Source organism: Pogona vitticeps, chromosome 3, assembly GCF_051106095.1.
Source record: "Pogona vitticeps strain Pit_001003342236 chromosome 3, PviZW2.1, whole genome shotgun sequence".
Lineage (NCBI taxonomy): Eukaryota > Metazoa > Chordata > Lepidosauria > Squamata > Agamidae > Pogona > Pogona vitticeps.
Genome location: NC_135785.1, coordinates 36,267,823 through 36,290,999, shown reverse-complemented (window position 1 = coordinate 36,290,999; position 23,177 = coordinate 36,267,823). Strand labels below are relative to the sequence as shown.

Sequence of the window (23,177 nt, the reverse complement as noted above, 5' to 3'; positions counted from 1 at the left end):
TCAATACATGGCAGGGACGGAGAGAAACAGAGATGAGTCAGACAGAAAGAGCAAGTGATATTAGCAAGTACAGTATGGCCCTTCCATCCACAGAGAATCTGTTCTAGGATCTACCATGGATGCCTGAAATGGCAGATATGAGGGACCCTCTATACCAATGGTCCCCAACCTTGGGCCTCCAGATGTTCTTGGACTTCAACTCCCAGAAATCCTGGCTAGCAGAGCTGGTGATGAAGGCTTCTGGGAATTGTAGTCCAAAAACATCTGGGGGCCCAAGGTTGGGGACCATTGCTCTATACAACATACAAGGGGATGGGGCAAAGGCCACAAGGGGGTGCCCTTGTCTGTTGTATGTCTGTATATAGGGCTGTGGCAAACTACAAATAAGCAGAACCATTGATATGGACCCTGAGAATATGTGGGTCCTGTTTTATAACTATTACCTGGTAAGGTGTTAGATATTTTGGAAGGTAAAACCAGAAGAAAACAAAATCTGGGGAAATATCTCATCTTTGACAACAGATGAGACAAGTCAGTGTCATGTACAAACACTATTAATGTTCTTGATGAGCTGTACATAAATATAGATTGTCTAAACTCTCTGTAGAAAAATGGCCATCATGTTTTACAGGCCTATTTATTTATTTATTTATTTATTTGTTTGTTTGTTTGTTTGTTTGTTTGTTTGTTTGTTTGTTTGTTTGTTTGTTTGTTTGTTTATACCCCGCCTATCTAGTCATTTCGACCACTCTTGCAGGCATTTTATCAGAAAAATAAGTACCACTAAGCTCTGTCAAACTTTTTCCAAGAGAAGTGAACACTGGACTTCAGCTTTATGCATGTGATTTCCTTATGCATTAGTCAATACTGAATTGCCATGGTTTTGTGCATACACATTTTATTTCCTTTATACCTTTGACAATCCTGAATTAATAATCTTAGAACTGCAGGACTGAAGGGACCCTATGGATCACCAAGTCAAGTCCTCATCAGGGAGGCACAGTGAGGAACTGAACTCCCAGCCTCTGGCTCTGCAGCCAGAGACCTAAGCCACCGAGCTGTCCAGCAGTTCAATTGTCAAAATTGAATGCGTATTTAATCTCACAGATCTATTTTTGAAAAAAAAAGAAGCAAGCAGTGTAAGAACACAAGAAAATCCATGGTAGGTTTATCTAGTTGATCGTTCTGTTCACAAAGTGGCTAACCGCTGGGAAACTCACAGGATGCTCAGTTTTTTGAAAAACAGAACTGGGATTTATTGGAACATCAAATAAAGAAGTATCAACAGTAAACTTGTCTGCGTTCTTTTCTCTCGTTGCCAACGGGTCAAACGAGGGTGTCCATAAATCTTGTAGGAAGGGATTATAACTTGGATCATACCAGGGTCCTTTGGTGAAAGGGTTGGTCTCACCCTGTTCTTTATTATCAGTGTCCACCTCAATCAGAGGCAATGTCTCCTCATCTCCCCCCTCATAGTCAAAGGGGTCGGTTCCCTCTGCATAGGGGTCCCAAGGTCTGGTAAATACCTCCTCCGGCGAGCCTCCTCCAGACGCCATGCTCGTCTTTCCCGTTCTTCTCTCTCCACTGCTTCCTTCTCCTCTCTCAAGCGTCTCCGCCACTCCCTGGCCTCGGATTCCCCCCAATAAGACGGCTTGGGGGGCAATCCCCTTCTTCTCCTGTAATCAGACTCTTCCTGAGGCACTCTCACTTTCTTGCACCTCCCTGTCCAAGGATCCTCAACCCATATCAGCTCCCAGCCACCCGGTATGTTGTCCCAGTCCCTTTTTATATCCCTATGTCCTGCCTCTACCAATGGTTGCTCCTTCACCCTGGTTCCCGCCTTTTCTAGTCCTGTCTGAGTGGCCACCGAGAGTCTCTCAAAACCCCATTCCAATTCATGGGTGTCTATTCCCTGATGCCTGACCGCAACGCAGGGAGCTGTAGTCTCTGTTTGAGTCTCCTTTTCCTTCTTAAAGGAAGATGACACTCTGGCGAGCGCTTCTATAGCCTCGCCTCGGGTCTCACAGAAGATAGCTGGAGACAATTGGGTGCAACTCAAGATACATGGAAAAAGATGCATGTTTGCATGTAGAGAGGTAAGCAGAAAAAAAATCTTAGACAGTTCTGCTGGCCTGCTGTGACTTATCCTGACCTTCCTTCAACCCAGACCAATACTCTTAAGGCTCCTGGCCTCACTTCCTTCCTTTCCACATTTCCTTCTTGGTGCTCTCTGGGAGGACAGAGGAAATATCTTGTTGTTGTTGGGTTTTTTGTGTGTTTGTGATTTTAAAAAAAAGAGGTAAAGGAGCAGTCATGGCTCCTCCTGCATCTCCACCTTTGCTAGCTAGAACTAGTATTCCTATCATTTTTTTCTGTCTCAGTGTGAAATATAACCATGTAACATCCTGACAAATGCAATTTTTGGAAATTGAAGATACCCTTCCATCCCACCTCCCCCATAGATTTCCCAGCAGTGATAGGTATCCCAGTGGAGGGAACACAAAGGAGCATCAGGACCTTCAGGGTGTGTGGGTACAAATTAGATATTTTTAATGTCTGGAAAACCATCACAGCTGATGATGCCGTCAGCCTTAAATATCATGAGTACAACAGCATGATAACAGCCAATAAATTTCTCTAAGAAACACTAGTTCGTTGTTATTTTTTTCATGAGATAAGAACTGAAGATCTGGTTTCTTTCTGTGGAAGGAAGTGTGCTCTGCTAATTGTATGGATATCTAAGGGCAAAGAGCACAAGCCCACCAGCTGTTGCTTCCTCTGCCTAGAAAGCAAAGGCCCCACCCATTTCTGCTCCTCAGTAATCGGTATATAATTGCATATGAGCTCTGGTATTGGATGGAATAGATACAGCCAAATGATATATAACCATATGACTAGTAGCTGCTGAAAGCCCAACCCCCATGAATTTGTTCAATAACCTTTTGAAGCTATCCATGTTGACAGCCATCACTACTTCTTGGGGTACTCAGTTCCACAGTTCAGTTTTGTGCTATATGGAGAACTCTGCCTTTTATCTGTATTAAAATGGAGGCTTTGGGAATGACCATTCAGGTTCTGGTATTATGAGAGCAGAAGGAATGTTTCTCCTCATCTACGTTTTTTCACATCATGCATAGCTTGCATATTCCTTTATCTTGGGTCCTCTTGCTTACCTTTATTCTAAGCCAATCATACTGAAGAGATTTAGAATTGGTTGTTGCCATTTTAATGGAAAGCATGTAGATATCTCATGCACTCACCCTTTGGAAAAGGAAAAATGATCAGTCTTCATGGATAAAGTGAACAAATGAAGAAAGAAACAAAAAAAATCTTTATAGGAAGGTGTGGTCTTACAGACTCTGAGGTGTGGGGGAGGATTTAGTATCAACCAGGTACAGAGGGTGCTCTCCACAGTATTAAAGGAGATGCATGCGAGATTGCATTTTCCCAACAAAATAGGGCCAGGTTTTGCTAACTTTTCTCATAGGAAGAAATGTTCTAGTCCTTTGCTTGTACATCTTTGCATCTTTTCCAGCTCCATGATATACCCTCCTTCCTATAGTGACCAGAGCTGTACATAGTGTTCTATGTGTGATTGCAACAGTGTGAGATTCAGCATTAAGTTATTTGTTCAAGGGGGAACATAATTAATGGAAGAAGAATTTCTTATACTTCGCCATCTTGGACCTATAAATTATGTTTTGGTTGTATTGTTTTTAAATCACCCAAAGTAGACCTTTGGTCTAGATGGGCAGGATAGAAATCACATACATACATACATACATACATACATACATACATACATACATACATACATACATACATACATACATACATACATACAGACAGACAGACAGACAGACAGACAGACAGACAAACAAACAAACAAACAAACAAACAAACAAACAAACAAACAAATAAATAAATTAGGTCAAAGAATCTTCAGTGTATGAGGAAGAATCATATTTATTAGCTTATGTCCCATAGACCCTCCTTTTCCTGATGTGCGATCTGCATCAGTGGTTCTTAACCTGGGCGATATCACCCCCCTAGGGGGCGATAGAATGAAAAGGGGCAACGCAGAGTTGAAGGAACAGAAGGGGGTGATGGGGGGCGATGGAGCTGCCACGCTGCTGCCGCTGCCATTGAGGAAGTTATCATCGCCCCCTCCCCACGCCGATGGATCCAGAGCAGCTGGTGCTGGCAACGGATGTGGTGGCGCAGGTGCCACCATTGAGGAAGTTATCATCAGCCCCCTCCCCATGGTGGCACCACACAGCCACTGCCACGCCACCGACGTGGGGAGGGGGGCAATGATAACTTACTCTATGGCTCAAGGGGGTGTTTCTTTCCAAAAGGTTAAGAACCACTGATCTACATGCCTAAAGCATGAAAAAGGACTGTACTCTTACGCTAGTACTCTGTGGTGTGCTGAAAATTTCTTCCAATAGAATTTCAATCATTCTGGAGCTATTTGGCAAAAAAGAAATTACCTTCAAAAATAATTTCAAAAGAAGAAGCCTTTTGGATAAATTCTCATGGGTGAGCTGCTTACCTTACTCAATGTAGTTGGGAAGGGTGTGTGTACAGCTTGTCTTTCTCTGTACAATCACTTCTGTGACAGCTGGATGTGCTGCCCCTTTCTACTTCCCACACTTTAGTTAAAGCCCAGGGCAATCTGTCATTAGGGAGCTCAAAGGGCCTCTGCAGACAGGAAATGCAGGCAGCCAAAGAGAGACTGTAGAGTGATAATAAAAATACAAAAAAGGAAACAAAAACAATTGCAGCATCCTAAAATGTTATGATTAGTTCACAAATATAACCAAAATACATTCTGAAAGGGCCTGAGAATGAGGCAGAAAAAGGAACACCTCTTAGGGGTCATTTACATTAAAGCGATAGTTCGGAATATGTGTCATTGTAGCTTTCAATCAACTCCAAGTCACGTGCCATCACATGGAATTTGAATCGCAGTTTGTGTTCCCATGAAACAAATGTTTAATCTGGTCATTTTGAAGGGTCACCCTCGCTAGACACGTGTGCTCTCTCTCTCTCCGACCCAAGGCTGAAATTCAGAGAAGCATGAGGGCGGGTGGATGTGTGTGCATGCCTGGAGAAGGGAAGTGCAACAGGAAACAGCCAAGTTGGTACTAGAAAGGCCTTCATGTACACAGTAGTACCTTGTGAACACTGACGCCCTCAGGAGGACCTAGCAGTAACGGGTGGCTGACACACACCACAAACATGCAAACAAAACACATGCACACACACTGGGGTGAAGGAGACCCAGGCTGAAACTGGCTGGTTGGAGTGGGGAAGAGAGAGAGAAAGTGATGGTGGTGGCATTTTGGCTACACGCCTGCCTTTAAGCTGCCGGTTCCTGGATTTGCGGGTTTGTGTGCCAGCTCAGTGAAGAAATGCCTTCTTCACTTGATCTTACTTTATCTGTCCTCCCAACCACCCAGGTCTAGAAGAAGTGTTGGGTGCTCCTGCAGGCTGCTTGGAGGCTGGACTTCTCCCCCAGGCCCTGATTTTAGCACAACAGCAGCAGTGGCAAGTGACTGGTTAACGTAGACAGAAGCATTCAGATATAGGGGAAATCAGATGAGTAAGAAAACTTGCTGCCACTCCAAAAAACACATTTCCCCTCAAATTAAGCTGCTGTTGCTCATGCATCATGCATTCACCCATTTTACAGTGATTCAAAAGAGGCTAAACCTGAATTACATAGGAGGTTATTTTAAGCAATGTAATCACCTTCTTACATTGGGAAACAAACATTGAGAAAAGTGGAGGCCAAGTGGAGTTTGCTTGGATAGCCTGTTTTTTTTTGTTGCCAGTATATTGTTGTGATAAGGGAGATAGATTATCTGTCACTGTGATGGGTGTCGTTAGCCCATCAGTCACAGTGACAGACAGTCTCTCCCCCTTATCACAACAATACACCCACAACAAAAAACATGCTGATCACCATAATCACCCAATCTCCTGAACAGGACAAAAGCTATAGCCCACAGCTATAACTACTAAACTAGCCAAGCAAACTGCACCATTGTACAGACAGAGTTCTGACTCTGGTCCACTGCAGATGCCTGCCACAGAGACTGGTGAAACATTAGGAAGAAGAAAAACCTTAAAACCAGAGCCAAACAACCCAGAAAACCCACAACAACCACAGTTGCTGTTGTCACCACTTGCAAGGCAGTACAAAAAACAAAGCCTTCAGGTTTGGTTTTGTTTTAAAGTCATGCTACAATTGCAGATCTGAAAAATTGCTGGAGAATTTCTCATTCCCCTGGAGAAAGTCTTTGAAATTGTATCTCTGATTTCTCTCCCTACAAATGGGGTGGGAAATTCCAAAAGGTCCTTTGTGCAGAGATGTGTAAAGCTGAAGATGTTGACATGAAAGTTGAAGATGTTGGACTTCATTGATTTAAGAGACACAGAATAAAAATACATGTTGAGTTACATATGTCACGTGTGCAACACTTTAGTACTCCATGAGAATAAAGAATGGTTATCTTTTTTTTCCTTAACAGATGCCTGGAAGGCTAGATTATGTCACAAATTCAATTAAAACCAGTTTGAAATCTGTTATGTTCCTCTGCACCAGCCATCCATGGACAGGACTGACAAACTTTTCAAAGAGTTCTTTCACATACAACTAGTGACTCACAGCTGAGGTTAACATTTAAATAAATTATTTAGTTATTGAAATATTGCTTTTGAATGTAGATATCTGAATCTGAAAAGATAAGAAGATTATGCTGGACGACACTGAGCTTCCACCTAGTCCAAAATCCCGTTGCCACAATTTTCTGCTTGATGATTCTGGGAAGTCCACAAGCATGGTATGAAAGCTATATCCTTCACAGACACTGGTATTTAGTGGCGTACAGATTTCATAATAATAAGCCTGTGATTCCTCAATTTAGCTTCATCCCTTTATGAAAATCAATTTACAGATGCAGGCAATCCCTTTGATTTATTTGTTGTACATTGGATGTATGCGAAAAGGGTCATATTTTAATCCAGTTGAATCAGGATTCTTCAGACTCACAAATCCACAGGCAGCTTAAGGGCTATAAGTCATGAAGTCTTCAGTCCCAAGTTTTGGCGTTGGATCATGCTTCCATCCAGTGAAATCAGCAGCATTTATGTTAGTCATGACTAACCTGGTACATTGATTTCACTTGGATGAAACGTATGACTGAGTTAGACTGAGTCCAATTATCTATGTCATGTGTAATAATACAAGAATACAGACTACATTCGCAGTCTCCTTCTATCTTCTCAGTCCCCCATGGATGTACTCTAGTGCATTTTGGAATTGGTGTTTTATTCAGCAGAACTGAAAAATGAGACTTATGGATCTGGTCTGTCTCAGAGGCAGAGGGAGAAATGGGATTTTCTTCTAACTCTAATGGTTCCACTGAAATATATTTGTGGCCTGATTTTGCTGAAGGCTGCAATCAGGGGGAAAATCAGATTTATCACAGACTTTTTCTTTTCAGTAGTACAAAACTGGAAGCAACGCATAGCAAAGGTAGAAAATCCACTTGTTTGTTAGTTTTGTTTATAGGCCACCTATCTCCTGATAAGAGGACCCAATGTGTCTAGAAGTAGAAATGCTTTTTCTTTTGCTATGAATTGGTAAGGCAGTAGGGGAAAATTCACTTAAACCACAGTTCAGTTAATTAAGGGACATGCACTTAAGTCATGGAATCAAGTAATCCTGAATAAACCTATCTGTATGCAAGCCCCATTTTTTTTAACTCAGTGGCCTCTCCCCACACTCCTACAGCATGATATTGAAACAGAATACATGATCTACAGAATACACAGTATTTCCATTTCACCCAGTGAAAGAAGCACATCTGTAAGAAGCCCACCACGGCTTTATGCAGGGTGAAGGAACTAGCCCTTTGCTCCAGGGCACCAAAATTCAGACGGCACCAACATCTAGGGAAAGTATTGGTAAATGCTGGAAAATAAATGGCAACACCTCCTGGCCCTATCCACTTCCTTTTGAAAAAATAAACTTTTTTTCTTCTGGGGGATACCATATTCTCCTTCTCCTTTCTTCTCTGTCAGGATGGAGTGGGTGGGTAAAAGGTAAAGGTAAAGGTTCCCCTTGACAATTTTTGTCCAGTCGTGTTCAACTCTAGGGGGCGGTGCTCATCCCTGTTTCCAAGCCATAGAGCCAGCGTTTTGTCCGAAGACAATCTTCTGTGGTCACATGGCCAGTGCGACTTAGACACAGAACACCGTTACCTTCCCACCGAGGTGGTCCCTATTGATCTACTTGCATTTGCATGCTTTCGAACCACTAGGTTGGCGGGAGCTGGGACAAACGACAGGAGCTCACTCCATCACGTGGATTCGATCTTACGACTGCTTGGTCTTCTGACCCTGCAGCACAGGCTTCTGCAGTTTAGCTCACAGCGCCACCACGTCCCTATCGCCACCACGTCCCTATGGAGTGGGTGGGAGGCAGTGCCAAATGCCCCAACTGCCAAAATTGCTAGTTGTTTTTCTGCTGTGTAAACTAAAGAACATAACCATCTAATCGTCTTTGTACATTCAGGCTGAGACCATGGGGATCCAATAGCCAATGTTGTGAATAAGCACTCAGGGTTGCCTTCTCTGGCAGCCCTCGTACGTCAGCTGGAAAATCCTTTGCAGATGTTTTCTAGGAGGCTCCCCGGTTACTCTTGCCTTTACCTTGGTTTGTCTATTTAGTAGCTGGACATTATTATCCATACAGGCACTGGAAAAGTGACTTCAAGTACACTATCTGATAGAGGTGGAGAATAAACCTAAAACATAGTCACTATATAGATATTGCAGGCAAAGCTCTCCCAGGGGCAATTTCCCTCAATAGAAGAGAATAGTAAAAATGCAAAGTTCTTGTGCTCTCATCCAATTAAGCTTAAGCAATAGACAATAACCAGTTCCTGACATTGTCTACAATCCTTTGTGTGCTTACTTCACAGCAAGCGCTGCTCAACCTAGTGGGATTTACTTGCAAGTGAACATGCACAGGAACAAGCCACAGGATTCTGTCTGAAGCTGGAAGTGCATCCTACGTGTAACTCAAAGCAAAACACAGTCTGTTGTCCAGAAATAATATTTATTCATCAACCATAAAACACAGAATAGAAAAAGCTTTGTAAATAAAACTATATATATATATAATGCTTCATCTTTTTTTATTCAGTACTCCACAAACAACACCACAGACAATAACAAAATATTTCAATTAATTTAAAAAACTTCATGAATTATGGTTGTCATTCTGCTTTTGTCATTATCCATCATACTCATTGTTATACATAGTTTCATTGGATTTCATAAACCTGTTTCTTAAAAAAATTGAAGCAATTTGTTATGTTACCAAGAATTAGAACATTTAAAGATACCCATAAACAACAGAACAGCTCAGAGGAGTTTATGCAGACTGTTCAGTGCCAAATCATCTACCACTGGGACCAGCAAAGACACCGAACGAAGCCACTTTTTGCACCTGTAGGAATCCTCTGGGCATGTTCATTTGCATGAGCAAGATGGTGAGTTGCTGGGAGAACTCACGGATCACAGCTGTAGGAATCCCTGGCATCTCTGATGTTCCCTAACACTTATCAGGGACAGAGATGAGATAAGTGCCTTCTTTGGTCTGCGGTTCCCAGAATCCCACAGCCACTGTGGCTGGTAGCAATGGTGGCTATGGGATTCTGGGAGCTGTAGTCCCCAGAAGTAACTTTTCATCTCTAAGATCACAGAGGCAGATATAGTTGAGATCTGTGAACTTCTATTTACACGTAACCTTACTCATGCAAATACTGATGCCAGAACTCCTGTATGCATAAAACAGCCGAGTGTATGTCTGAACATGCCTCAAATTCATAAAGAAAAAGAATTCACAACTGAATCAGGGTAGAAGTCAATCCAAGGAAGAGAGAAATAATATTGGAACAACTACATATTTTCCATTGCCCTTTTGTTAGTGTGGTCTCTTCCCTTTTCAGACTTCTCCTGGTTTAGATACTCCAGAACTTTTGCTAGCATATCCTCATCCATATATGGCCTGTTTTGTGTGTCATCATTCTCCTGGGCCATTGGCAGCCTTTTGCTGAGTGAAGTGAGTTTGTCTGATTCTCGAGTGCCCAGCTGATTTAGCTGCTCCTTGATGGCCTGCTCAAATTGATCATCTTCTTGCAAGTCATCCTCAGATGAAACTGCAAGTGGGATTTGTTTCCCCTGATCTGTATTGATAACTTCAGGATATTTTGCCAGCACCTTGGCCAAGTAGTCGGCCAGGTCTTCTTCTTTGTCATTCAGTGGTTCTTGTTCCATCTGCCGTCTCTCCAACTGGTTAAGCCAAGGAGCTTTGGGAAGATGATGTCCTTTAGGTCTTGCAAGCATATAAGACACTCTTGGCAGGTTGTTTTCTTGACTGAGTTGATTTACAGGATAAGAGGGTTTGTCATTACCTGTCCCTAAAAGATTGATAATATCTTCAACATTAAGCTCTTCTGGCATCAAATTAAGTCGTTGCTTTCTATAACCATTTAATGAACTCATCTTGTTTTTGAATATGTCTGAATTGTCTAAATTAATTTCCGGGATCTCATCAGTGTCTTCGGGGAGTTCTGGCTCTTGTTCTTTCTCACTTGGATGTTTATCCCCAGATCGCAGCATCTCAATCAAATCCTCTGGTGGGATTTGGAGATTCTTTGAGATTTCTATTAACTGATAAATAGCCTGAGGATCAAGTTGCTTTCCAAACCATCTGGCTGCCCTTTTATCTTCATTTTGCTTGATCCTTAGGTAGTCATTACCAGCACTGTTCATCTTTTTCAAATAATAATCCATCAACTTTGAAACATCATCTGAGACCTGATCTTTGTCTTCTCTCTTCATACTGTCCTCTAGAGCCCCTGATCTCTTCACTTCATCCTCAACCTCCTCTTCATTCTTCTCAATATGCTCTTTACTGTCTCTTATTTCCTCTTGAGTTTGACTTTCCACTTTTTCCTCTATTGGATTCCAATCCTCTCCTCCAACGACATCTTCATAAGCAATGTTATTCCCTTTAAAGGCATCATCTTCATCATCATCTGCATACAATTTCTGTTCCTCGTCAAGCCTCTCTTTTTTAAGGTTATTCGGCCCCATCATCTTGCCCAACTCCTGAAACACTGACTCTAAAGTAGCGAGACTTTGGGGTGTGTACTGTTCTTCTACTATTTCATTTGTCCGTTTATAAGGGTTATCTCTTGAATTTTCTTCAAGGTAGGAAAGATGTGGGATCTTGGAATGTCTGTTCCATGCATCAGTCCAAGGCCGGTTATCATAATCATCAGTCATTCCATCTAGGAAGACATTGTCTGAACTCATAGAGTAAGGTTTGTTTTCTTTTGAGGCACCCTTTGATTCTTTTTCTCCTTGTCTTAGAGCTTCTAACATTGCCTTCACCCACTGTGACTCGTCTTCTGACAAAGATTTTCTTAGATGGTCTGGTAGGTAGTGTTGATCTTTGCTCTCTTTTGATGGCAGAACAAATGGGGCAGCTTGGTAGGAGTTATAATCTGGGCTAGTTTCCCCATTGCTGGTTTGTTTTTGCAGGTTTTCTATATATTCCAGAGCTTTGATCATATCTGGGCTGGGAAGCCTTTGCAAGTTCTTCATTAGGTGCTCAGGATCCTTGTGGATGTTTTGGTAATGTTGAAATGATGCAGCATTTACGTAACAGATAAGCACAAAAAGGAGAGCTAGAGGCAAGATGGTTCCAAGCCGGGAGGTTTTAGCATCAGCCATTTCCAAATGTTTCCTTAAAATACACAAGAACGTAAAATTAGTACATAGAGCTGAAGTTGGAACATCATCTAAGCACAACTGAACACAGTCTTGCCCTGGAAAATAGCATACTAGTATCTGAATGTTTAAATGCCATACAATTTATGTAGATGAAGTAATCTACATCTCCTTTTCAACAGCTGCATGAGATGCCATTCTGTCCCTTCAGCGCTGCCTGGGGGCCGTACTGCAATGGATGCAGGAAAATGGGCTGAGGCTGAACCCTGACAAGATGGAGGTGCTGAGGGTGGGTGTCCCCACCATTGGAGGTTTGGATGACTCTGTCTCATTTGGGGGGGGGTCGCCCTTGCCGCAAAAAATGGGGTCCGCAGCTTGGGGATCCATCTGGACCCAGCGCTCACCATGGAAACTCAAGTGGCGTCGGTGGATAGCCTGGCTGTGACCCTGTCTCGATGTGGGGGCACTCACTACCTTGGTACATGCGCTTGTAATCTCAAGATTAGACCACTGTAATGTGCTCTATGTGGGGCTACCTTTGAAGTTGTCGCGGAAACTCTAGGTGGTGCAGAATGCGGTGGCCAGACTTCTTAGTGGAGCGAGAAAATACTACTATCTCTCTCCTATTCTGGCCATACTGCATTGGCTGCCCATTCGGTTCCGCATTGACTTCAAAGTTTTGATGCTTACTTATAAAGCCCTAAATAGTTTAGGGCACCGATACTTGGAGGAACGTCTACTCCCACAAAACTCTACCTGTGTCACTCGTGTGAGCCAGGAGGTGAGGCTGAGGAGCCTGACACCGAGGGAGGCCCGGAAGGAAAAAACAAGAAACCGGGCCTTCTTGGCAGTGGCTCCTCGCCTCTGGAACAATCTCCCTCCGGACATTCGTGTGGCCCCCTCGCTGAGTATTTTTAAAAACCAATTAAAAACTTGGATGTTCAGGCAGGCCTTCCCCTCCAGTTAATATCTGATTCTCTCCTTTTTTTGTGGTTTATCTTTCATTTTTTCTTCCCCATCTTGTAGTATTGACTATTTAATGTAATAACGCTTTTTTATTATTTTATTATAGTATTATGAGTCTGTAAGCCGCCTAGAGTGGTCGCAATGACCAGATAGACGGGATATAAATAAATAAATAAATAAATAAATAAATAAATAAATAAATAAATAAATAAATAAATAAATAAATAAATAAATAAATAAATAGTCTGCTGTTCCTATAACTTAACTGTAACAACAATCTAATTGTTATATGTTATTGTTTGTTCCTCATAGTATGGTAGTGTTGTCAGAGCAGACAAACTGATAACTGAACCTCTCCCTAAGAATCCTATAGAACTTTATAGACCTCCAGGGAAAATTCAGAAGCCTGTGTTCATCATAGCTTGCATTTATTGTTGTTGTTTCTACTTATATACTGCCCCATAATGCTAGATCACTCTCTAACTGGTTTACAACATAATTATATAAACAACAGTTTGCTCTCTGGCAAGTTAGGTACTCATTTACCAACCTTGAAAGGATGGAATACTGAATCAACCTTGAGCCAACTACCTGAACCCATTGGAATCATGCTCAGGTCATAGATAGAGACTTGACTGCATTTATTTCAGAAGGATTAATCCTATTGTGTCCCAGAAGAGTACTTTGCACTTTGTACAATTCTCAGTTTTTCTGAATATCCTTTAACTTATTTGCCCCATACAAGACAGGCAAACTGAATGTCCAAGAAAATTTCTGCTTCCTTCCTTGAATATTGAATAAGGATATGCAAGCACATATAAATGTGTTATACTATTATCTATTGACTATCCAAAAAGCTTAACTATGGAAATCTATTGCAATGTAATGGAAGCATGACTATGAACACTTAATGGATTAAATGAAAAATATAAGTAACTAATCTAACCAAATTTTAAAATGCTCTATCAAAACTCTAACAAATTTAATAGGGTGTTTGAGAATGAAATACTGTAATAAGACTATATGTAAAGTATTACAAAACAATGACAAAGTGTTACATATTTTTCTAAGTTATAAACGTTTAACTCTCTATTATGTCACATCTATTAAAAGTATCTTAAAAGTATCTTAATAAGACTAGAACATAAGCAATAATGATGGGCATGAACTGCAATCTGATGTTCTGTAGGCGCCTCACCCTCCCCTCTCCCACCTCTTTGCTCATTCCCCGGGTGATGTGCACTCCCCTCCCTGCCTCCTTCAGTGGTTGCCCACTCAAAGGCAGTGCTGTGGGATTCCCTCCCTGGATCCTTGTCTGAGCGGGCAGTGGACAGAGGAGATGGAGGAGGGAAGCACATGCTGTGATCAGTGAGAGAGCAGTTGTTCTGAGGAGGCAGGGAGGGAAGTGTGCATTGCCTGGGGAATGGACAAGCCTACAGTGGAGGCAGGAGAGGGGAGTACATGGTTCCCATGGAACACCAATATGGGCACGGAGCTGAACTGGGCTTATATCCCATCCATCTGGTCTATTCGACCACTCTGGGCATCATTTACTCCTTGTTCTAACTATCTTTTATCATCTTAATTCATAATCTTATCAGCCCTTTATTGGTCATAAACAATTTTCTCTGCAGGGTTTGGTGGTCCAAAAACATGGGAACCAAGAAAATTTTTACAATAGGAAATCCAATTATTCAAGCACCTATTATAATTCTAATGGTTTGTGTATAATGAAAAACTGGCAAGTTGACACTTTGACTATCATGTCATTTTAAGATCAACATTTTTGTAAGGCCTGTAGGAACAAAGGCCTGTAACATAAAAGATCTAGATCTCTGGAAAATCCAAATTTTATAATATTAAAGAATGAAAATGACAAAACCTGCACCCCCTGTCCATGCCTACTCATCATTTGGAAAACAAGTTTGGAAAACAAGGATTGTTTATGGAAGAGTGATCTTGCTTGGCTAGTGCTAGCCACTTGTTTTGAAATTACTATAGTAAACTATTGTTCGAGCCTAAATTTTAAAAGCACTTTTATTTTCAGAGCTGCTTCCATGTATACAAAATTTCACATCTTGACAGGGCCATGTCTATTTTATTTATTGTACAGCATCCAGTACAGTGGTGCCCCACTTGACAACGTTAATCCATTCCGTTAAAATTGCTGTTAAGCGATATCGTCATCAAGCGAAAGAAAATAACCCATTGAAATGCATTGAAAACCGGTTCAATGCATTCCAATGGGTGAAATACCTCATCGTCCAGCGAAGATCCTCCATAGGGGAAGCCATTTTTGATTGCTGTCTTCCAGAAATAGGTCTGGAAAACAGTGGGTGGCCATTTTGAAAACCCAACGATCAGCTGTTTTTGATCTTTGGGAAGCGAAAAATCAGTTCCCGAAGCAGGGAACCAATCGTCATGATGCAGATTTTCACCATTGAAACACTGTTTTGCGATCGCAATTGTGATCACAAAAACCTCATCGTGAAGTGATTTTGTCGTCTGCTGGGGTACTCGTCAAGCGGGGCACCACTGTACCTTTTTACAATTTCAGTCTTGTGCACATTTACTAAGAAATAAGTACCACTGTTTTCAGTTATTCCTAGATCTCTAATGTTTTGGCTTGCAGACTATGAACCTTTTAGAATAATGGTTTCCAAGCTTGGGTAACCCAGGTGTTCTTAGAATGCAGCTCCAAGAAATCCTAGCCAGCACAGCTAGTAGTGAAGGCTTCTGGGAGTTGAAGTCCAAGAATACCTGGGTTACTCAAGCTTGTGGAAAGACATCTCCAATATGTAATCATGAGGCTTTTCTACATGCAACCTTAAATCAAGATGTAAACTATAATGTTTCTGAGATATATTCCTAATCCTTTAATATGTAACTGCAAAATATGTCACTTTGGGGATGTGTAATGCTGGGAGGTGGGATATTTTTGCACATTTCCCCCCTTCATAGACTTCAATTATATTCTTCTTTCCACAACTGCCTATTGCCTTTTATTCAGCTCTTCCTTCCATCACAACATGTCTGTGGTAAATGACAACACTGAACTCTGAAAATAACAAAAGACTAGATCCACAAAAGAAATATGTTTCCAGAAAACAGGTAAATATTAATTCATTTAATAATAATAACAGTATTGTGTGCTGTCTTTTCAATTCTGACGTATGGCTACCCTTTCCAGTGTTTTTTCTAGGTAAAAAAATAGTGTTCCCTTCTTCTGGGGGTGTCCTGGGACTGTGCAGCTTGCCCAAAGCCATACAGGCTGGTTGTACTTGAAGGAGGCACAATGAGGAATAATGTTTTGCAAGCCAAAACATTAGAGAACAATGAGGAATAGGACTCCCAACTTCTGGTTCTGCAGCCAGATACTAGTGAGCTATCCAGCCAGCTTGATCCACCTAAGATGAGAATTAAAAGCTTTTTGATAGCCAAGTTGGTTATTCTTTGACATATAAGTTAAGGGAGCTCAATTTAATTTTTATTATAATTAATAGCCTTGGTTATGAGTCCATGATTTGGCATATACCTGACAAGCACATCCAAACCTCACAAGAACCTTATGATCCAAGAACAAGGTAAATGCCTAGTCAAAGTATAAATGAGTTCATGCTATGCTGGTCTATAACTTGAGAAGCTTCTGTTCAACTGAAGTAAGGATAGGAAGCTATTTCAACCCAGCTGCCGAATTCAGTTTCAGAGGTATTCTAAATGGCTATATTCCAGTGGTTGTTTCTCATTTGTGTCATGAAGAAAGTGTGTGGTCATCTGGATAACATCAGAGGGCTAGATGGACACTCCAGGAGAATTAGATTCAGTGCCACTGCCTGAGAATACCCCATCCCCAAATTTTGAAAACTGTTGGATTTATGTTCAGTTGCCAGCCCTAAAAAAATAGATCCATTAAATCAATTGTCAAGATATACAAATCTCACCATGGACCTATTCTTTATCATGTGCAGTTTGACAGGACATCAGAGTCTGCTGATCTACTCACCCAAACAACACAAGGTTTCAGAAGATGTTTGGGTCCAAATATGTTATAAAAAGAGCAGAATACAACTAGGCTGCCAAGATTATTAAAAGTGAGTCTGAAGTGTTACAGTTTATTTCAAATGAGAGCAATTTCCTCTTGCTTTTTTTTTTAGGTTAATTGGTTCAAATAGAGAGTTTCGGAGAGGTAGTGATGAGGCAGATGGCAAGGTCCTTTGAACAGATTGAGAGGTTAAGAAGGATATAACATTGTGAAAATGTGTTTCTGTAATATGACAGGCTACATCTTGAGGGAATGTTGTTCCTTATTCTCCCAATGGGTATAAGGAAGAATAAGGCAAGCACTAAAGGCCACAATCAAGTACTGAGTTCAGTGCATTGGTTCCCTCCACAGGCTTGAATGGACATTTCTCCTTGGTCATGGTAATAGCCTTTAGTGGATGGTGAATGAGTATTTCATCTTCACCTTTGTGGATTTCTTCATAATGGGAGGATGACTGACTTCCTCACCCACCTCGTTACAGAAAGAGGTGGCATACATAGCCTACAGTGGCTATTATCATGGCAACCATGTTTGCAACACTGTAGTGAGATAATCAGTTATTTGACATTTTATAGACTGTTTCTATAAAATAGCATCTACTTATATCTCACGGATGATAAATGGCACAGCTTACTGGATATGATATTGGGAGGCTTGTGCCAGAGCACTGCCTAATTCTAATGAAAACAGATATGGAAACCTCTGACTATGTGGCAATGATACCATCTAATCTCTAAGTTTTTCAACCCAGTCCCTGATACATGAGAAATCTCTTTAGTTACTCAATGGTGAAGAAATGAGCTGGCAAATTATAGGTTTAGCTATTCCCACTTGATATCTTCCATGAAAATGGACATTATTGGCCAGAATCCTATTGGTGATTTACCCCAACAAAAGTGAAGTGGAAGTCATGGCAGTGAATGGCTACTAAGTAATGGATGCTTGTTACATTCGTAGTTGTGAGCCCAATAGTGGGACAAGCACTGAACCAGAAATGCAAATGCATCTTGTCAATTAGCAGCAATCTATTGTCAATTAGAAGCTTTCCCCACATTTTTCTATAGGGCTAAATCAAATTTTAGTCCCACTTAGAGCAATGAAATGAATGGTCTTGTTGCTCAACACCAGAATCTGCTCAAGTCCCATTGATTCTGATGGCTCTATGCTAGTTGGGCTAACATTGAATTCAGTCCATAGAATTGAAACAAATTATTCATCTTCTCCTCCTGCCAACACACACACACACAAAACATTTTTTTCAGGTTACTGGGGTGACAGGTCCATTCAAGTTGTCTCCTATCATATTTGGCTGAAATAAAATGTGTTTTTTCTGAGAGATTTTCTCTTTTAGGTGACAAACCAACAGTAGTAGATCACAACTGTGCCACAGAGAAAACAGACCTTGCTTGATTCACTTTTTTCAGTCCATTCATTAATTTCCCCCTTCCCATTTCTGTTCTGTAAAATGCCCTGTTGATACATCAGTGATTCATGAGGCAGAAAAATTTCTAATGCCAGCACACGCCCACTGCTCTGAGTAGAAAATTACAGGGAATTTGTTATGTCATTCAAACAAGATTCCTCCCCCCCTTTGGCAACACACTATGAAATAATTTCTCATGCTGTGGTAATTAAAGTACTATCTGGTTCCACAGAATTGTCCTGTTTCCTGTTAACTATGCCACAAATGAGAACTCTGACTATCCCTATATGCTACCTGATAATTAGTTAAATTTGAAGACTGGATGCAGGAGAAAATATTGATTTGAAAGCACTTCAAAACAGCAAGAGGGATTTCTCTAAAGACTGGCCTTAAGAAATTGGGGACACTTTTATTCTGTTACGGAGAAGATTGCAGTGCTATATTTTACCAAAGCCAGGATACATTTATGAAAGCAGATTTAATGTACTTATGAACTTTCCAAAGCAAATTAAAACTCTGTATACCTAATTTTAATTATATTGTTGATATACACAGACAGTGTTTAGATTGTAATTTGACTACATTTTGCCAAGTCAGACCAGCATCCTATGCTTGTTCTTTATTTGATATTATATTTTAAAAATATAATATTGATTCTTTCTTCTCGTGGATCATAAAACTTCAGAACTGGAAGATGTAAAAAATTTTCCCATTTCCCAAATAAAACTTAACTAAGCTGCAGATACAAACAACAGGCACATTACACTGGGAATTAATATTCTGAAAAATTATAACTTTCTATGATACTCCATGTTATAATTCACATCAAACTGGCATTTCTTTTGTTTAAAACAAACAAGAAACATTTCTTTTGTTAGAACAACGGGCATTTAAAGGAGGCTTTCAATGGCAGCTGTTTTATTTTCCACTTTACTACTTCCTGTGACTTCATATGATTTTTGGGTTCAACTGTAATATTTAAAAATAAATGGAGATTGGCAAACCCTCAGGTTTACTGTGATTCATATCACATTTATGGGATGGATTTAATTCAGTTAGAGATTTCTCATTATTTACAAGGGACTGGGGATTTCAGTTACAGAAGGATCAGTTACTAAGACAGTAAAGTAACAGATATCCCTAAGGGATATTTACAAATCCAATATACTCCTCTTCTGAATCTTTACACTTATATTTCAAATGGAATTAAAATATTACAATTTTGATATTCTGGAGAAGAAAAAAAATTATAATAACATATTAAGGTAATTTGTATCATTGCTCTTTAAATTCACTGGCACTGATGCTTCCTAAAAACTTAAAGCTTCTTCATGTATACCTATACCTATGATCTATTATGACCAATGGAAAATGCCAAGCTTTCTTTAAGGCTATGTGGTAAGTGTTGAATAGTTTGCAAGCCTATTGTATGAAACCACTGCTTCCCCCACCTTGTTTTCTTACTATCTTTCATATCGGTTATCAGATCCACAAGGAAACACTTAATTGGCAACTGAAGCCTTTATTGCCAAACTGAATCCTGGTTTTGTGGTGCTAAGTGAAGAGCATCAGGTTGCAGTTTCAGACATTTCCTACCTGTGTTTAGTTTTCTTGCTGCGGTGTTGAAAGCAGCTTACAGGAAGAATGTGCCTTAAGTGTTCCACGCTACTGCGCCTTCCCCCCCCAAAAAAAAAAAATACAAGAGAAAGTAAATTCGCTTACCTGTAAGGAGAGGCAGCCTAAAACATGGTCTTGGTTATCAGTCCGCTGCGAGTTTATGGACTGTTTTCAGCACCCGGACAGCTCCCTTCGCTTATAGTGTACATCACCTGACCCTCCACTGCCATACTGACGTCACCTCAATCGCTGGCAAAAAAATAAAATGCTGCTGAGCTATTGAGAAAGAATGCTAGAGAAAAAAAGCGTCGTTTCGGCCGTTTTGGAGAGGTTTCCTTTGTACACTTCCGCCCCCTACCTTCCTCAGGGAAAAACTGCATCCTTTTTTGTAATCAAGGGCCAACGAAATCCTTCAGGGAAAACCCGGTCATTAGGATTGTAAGATAGATGCCGGTTTATAGACTTCCCTGTGGACTTGTCCCTTGCTAGTCTATAGGAGGCATATTTCTTCTGGTCGTTCTTTGAATGAACGACCAGCAAGGATTTCTGACTTCCTGTTGTTTAATAAAGGCTGCTCTGGCCTCAGGAAGAAAGCTTGAGGGCTATTTGTCTGCCCATGCAGAGCCACTCCAAACAAATTCCTAGGATTAGAATTTTTTTATTATTCTACCTATTTATTTATTTTTTAAAAAATGTATTTATTGGTCTTCAGTCATAAGAGCTATCTTAGTCATGTACATAACACTTTAAAACAGCAAGTGCAGTATTTTTTTAAAATGCAATGATAAATTAAGAAGCTCAAAAGCACCTCACCCAGCTATGGTAAGTTATAAAATTGCTTGGGAGAAAAAGGTCAACATGAATTGTATCCCTCTGGGTGGTCACTGGGTGGTCAACACAAAGAAGACATTTCCCCTTGTTAAAGCATAGTTTATTTCCCCTCCAAAAATCTTCATGCAGGATTGTACAAGGAGACATACTTTTTCACAGATCTGGTGTATGGCATTCATTCAAGCCCTGATTGTGGCAACCTGGCTCCTAATGAACAAAAACAAAATATCCAAAGAAAGTTGACCCTGAAAGCTTATGTCTACCAACCTCTCTTCTGAAAGCATTTTGCTGTTATAGTAATTCCACAAAGCACAAAATATTTCATCCCTCCACTATCATAACATTCTTTCCCCTCCTTTCGAGACATGGGAATGTCCATCCCTCCATCCTAGCTATTAGAGGAGCTGTGTTTTATCATCAGCACATGCACTCCATCTTTGTTTGATTGGAATGAAACATATTGAAATTTGTATGCACCCCTCTTGTTCTATGGTGGCTCTTTTCCTTTTAAGTCACAATGCCACTGCTAGGCCTTACTGACAAAAAACATTTTTTTCCTAACAGTGTTGACCTTCCACAGAACAAAATGCAAATGCCTGAGTGGCTCTACCTTTCAATTCAATAGATAGGATAAAATTACCTTGTTGGAAGTCCTAGCAGGTTTTTGGTGAGAGTCTATAAAAGCTTTAACCTTTCATATACAAGGCCCTGCTGCACCCTGTGCTTGAGCCTCTTGCTTCTCAGTAAGGAATTCCATTTATTAATGAACTTTTCTATTAGACATGGAACAAGCAGAAAAACCAAGGTCTCCAGACATACAAATGAAAAGTGAATGGTGTCCTCCCTCCCATGCCATGCCCCACATTCACATATATTATCTCCAATGACTTAAATGAGCATAAAAACTTAATAAAAATGTCAAGCAGTGATGGAATCCAAAGTAAGATAGCATTGTTGAAAAAGGGATGCTATTGTGGGCATTCCATTTGTTGAAAATAATTGAGAAGAGCGCCTTGCAGCCCTTGGTTGTGCTACTGGAAAGCAATAGATTACAGGTATATGGTTCTGTTCCTATAGAATCACACAAAAGAGAATGATGGATTTGAGCCTATAGGTTCCCTCTGTTGAAATCCTCTCTCTTTCCCTTTTTCCTTAATTCCCTGCTGCGCTGGCTCTCTGTTTGCATCAGGTCTGCATACATTGTTCCAGTGAATGTTTCCTCCCAACCCCCAGCTCTGCTTCTTGGATAATTTCTTCTTCTTTATTCTCTGTGTCTTACACAAGCTTGTCTGTAGCTGCAGTATTAGCTTCTCGTTCTAGTTCCTCCCACCTTTGACCATATGGCATTTCTATGTCTCAATAATGCTGCAATGAACTGCAGAGAGGTTTTACGATTATTTCCCTGGAACTATCATTGTCATCATTGTCAATATTACCACCCACCATCACCATCCCACCTTTCCAGTAGAAACAGTGATTAAGGCAGCTTACAAGCATGATAAAACAGTATAACAATAAAATGACTGACCACAGTCAACCACATTACCATTAAAGCCAGCTTAGTTAAGAACTTCTCTGTGCCAAAAACATGGGTATTTTATGGTCTTAAATATTGCAAGAAGGCTCTGTAGCCTGTTTATAAGGTGAATCACCCTTACAAGAGCAGCAATTCAACTTGGCCAGTATCTTGTTCATGATTTATTGATACATATACAATATTGCATTGGTTGCAGGTTGAATTGCTGCTAATTAATTCAATGCCAGTTGTGTTCCTGGTTGTGTGCCGGTCACATGACTGGTCCAGGGATGCAAGCAGTACTTCATCAATTAGCAGCCATTCACAACAATTTAACATGATTTGATTTATGTATGTGCAAATCACCAATAACATTCTCCTGACTTTCTGACAAGGAAAGAGGCCACAAAAACAGCCTTTGGAGCCACGCACAGTCCCAACACTACACTTCTCCCACCTCTGTTTTAACAGTTAGAAACTACACCCTGAACTGTCCTAGAAACCAATCAGTAAACAGTGCAGGTTTATCATTGTTAAAAGTAGCATGACTTTCCTATTCTGTACCACTTAGCAGCTGTGCATATAGGTCTGCAGTCTGAGGCTCTAACCACTACTTTGTTACACTCACCATCAGGAATCTGATATGTGCACAGTATGTTCCTCTAACATTTATACAAGACAATATGTTACATAAACAGTACAGAATTTGCCTGCAAATATTTGTTAAATGCATTATTTTTTCCAAGTGTTATCTGACAGGAAAGCCATATGCTGATCAAGCCACGGTGAACATAAATATGAACTCATGCTTTGTACATATGCACAGCTTGGTTCAAATCCCCACTAGGCCATGGGAACTCATTTGGGAGTGGCACTGGTAAACCACTCATTGAACATTTCTTATGACTTGAAAACCTTACCAAGGTTGAGACAAAAACAGCTTGGCAGCACATGGCAACAATGTA

The 23,177-nt window shown here is 40.6% G+C and overlaps 1 protein-coding gene across 1 annotated transcript; it reads right to left on the bottom strand.

Moving 5' to 3' along the window:
* Positions 1-9,116: 9,116 nt before the first annotated feature.
* SCG2 (secretogranin II) lies at positions 9,117-20,446 on the bottom strand. The gene is made up of 2 exons (XM_020795497.3): positions 19,971-20,446; positions 9,117-11,833 (listed from the first exon to the last, which is right to left on the bottom strand). The coding sequence occupies exon 2, from the start codon at positions 11,818-11,820 to the stop codon at positions 9,979-9,981; it is 1,842 nt and encodes a 613-aa protein (XP_020651156.3). The 5' UTR covers positions 11,821-11,833; positions 19,971-20,446; the 3' UTR covers positions 9,117-9,978.
* Positions 20,447-23,177: the final 2,731 nt, after the last annotated feature.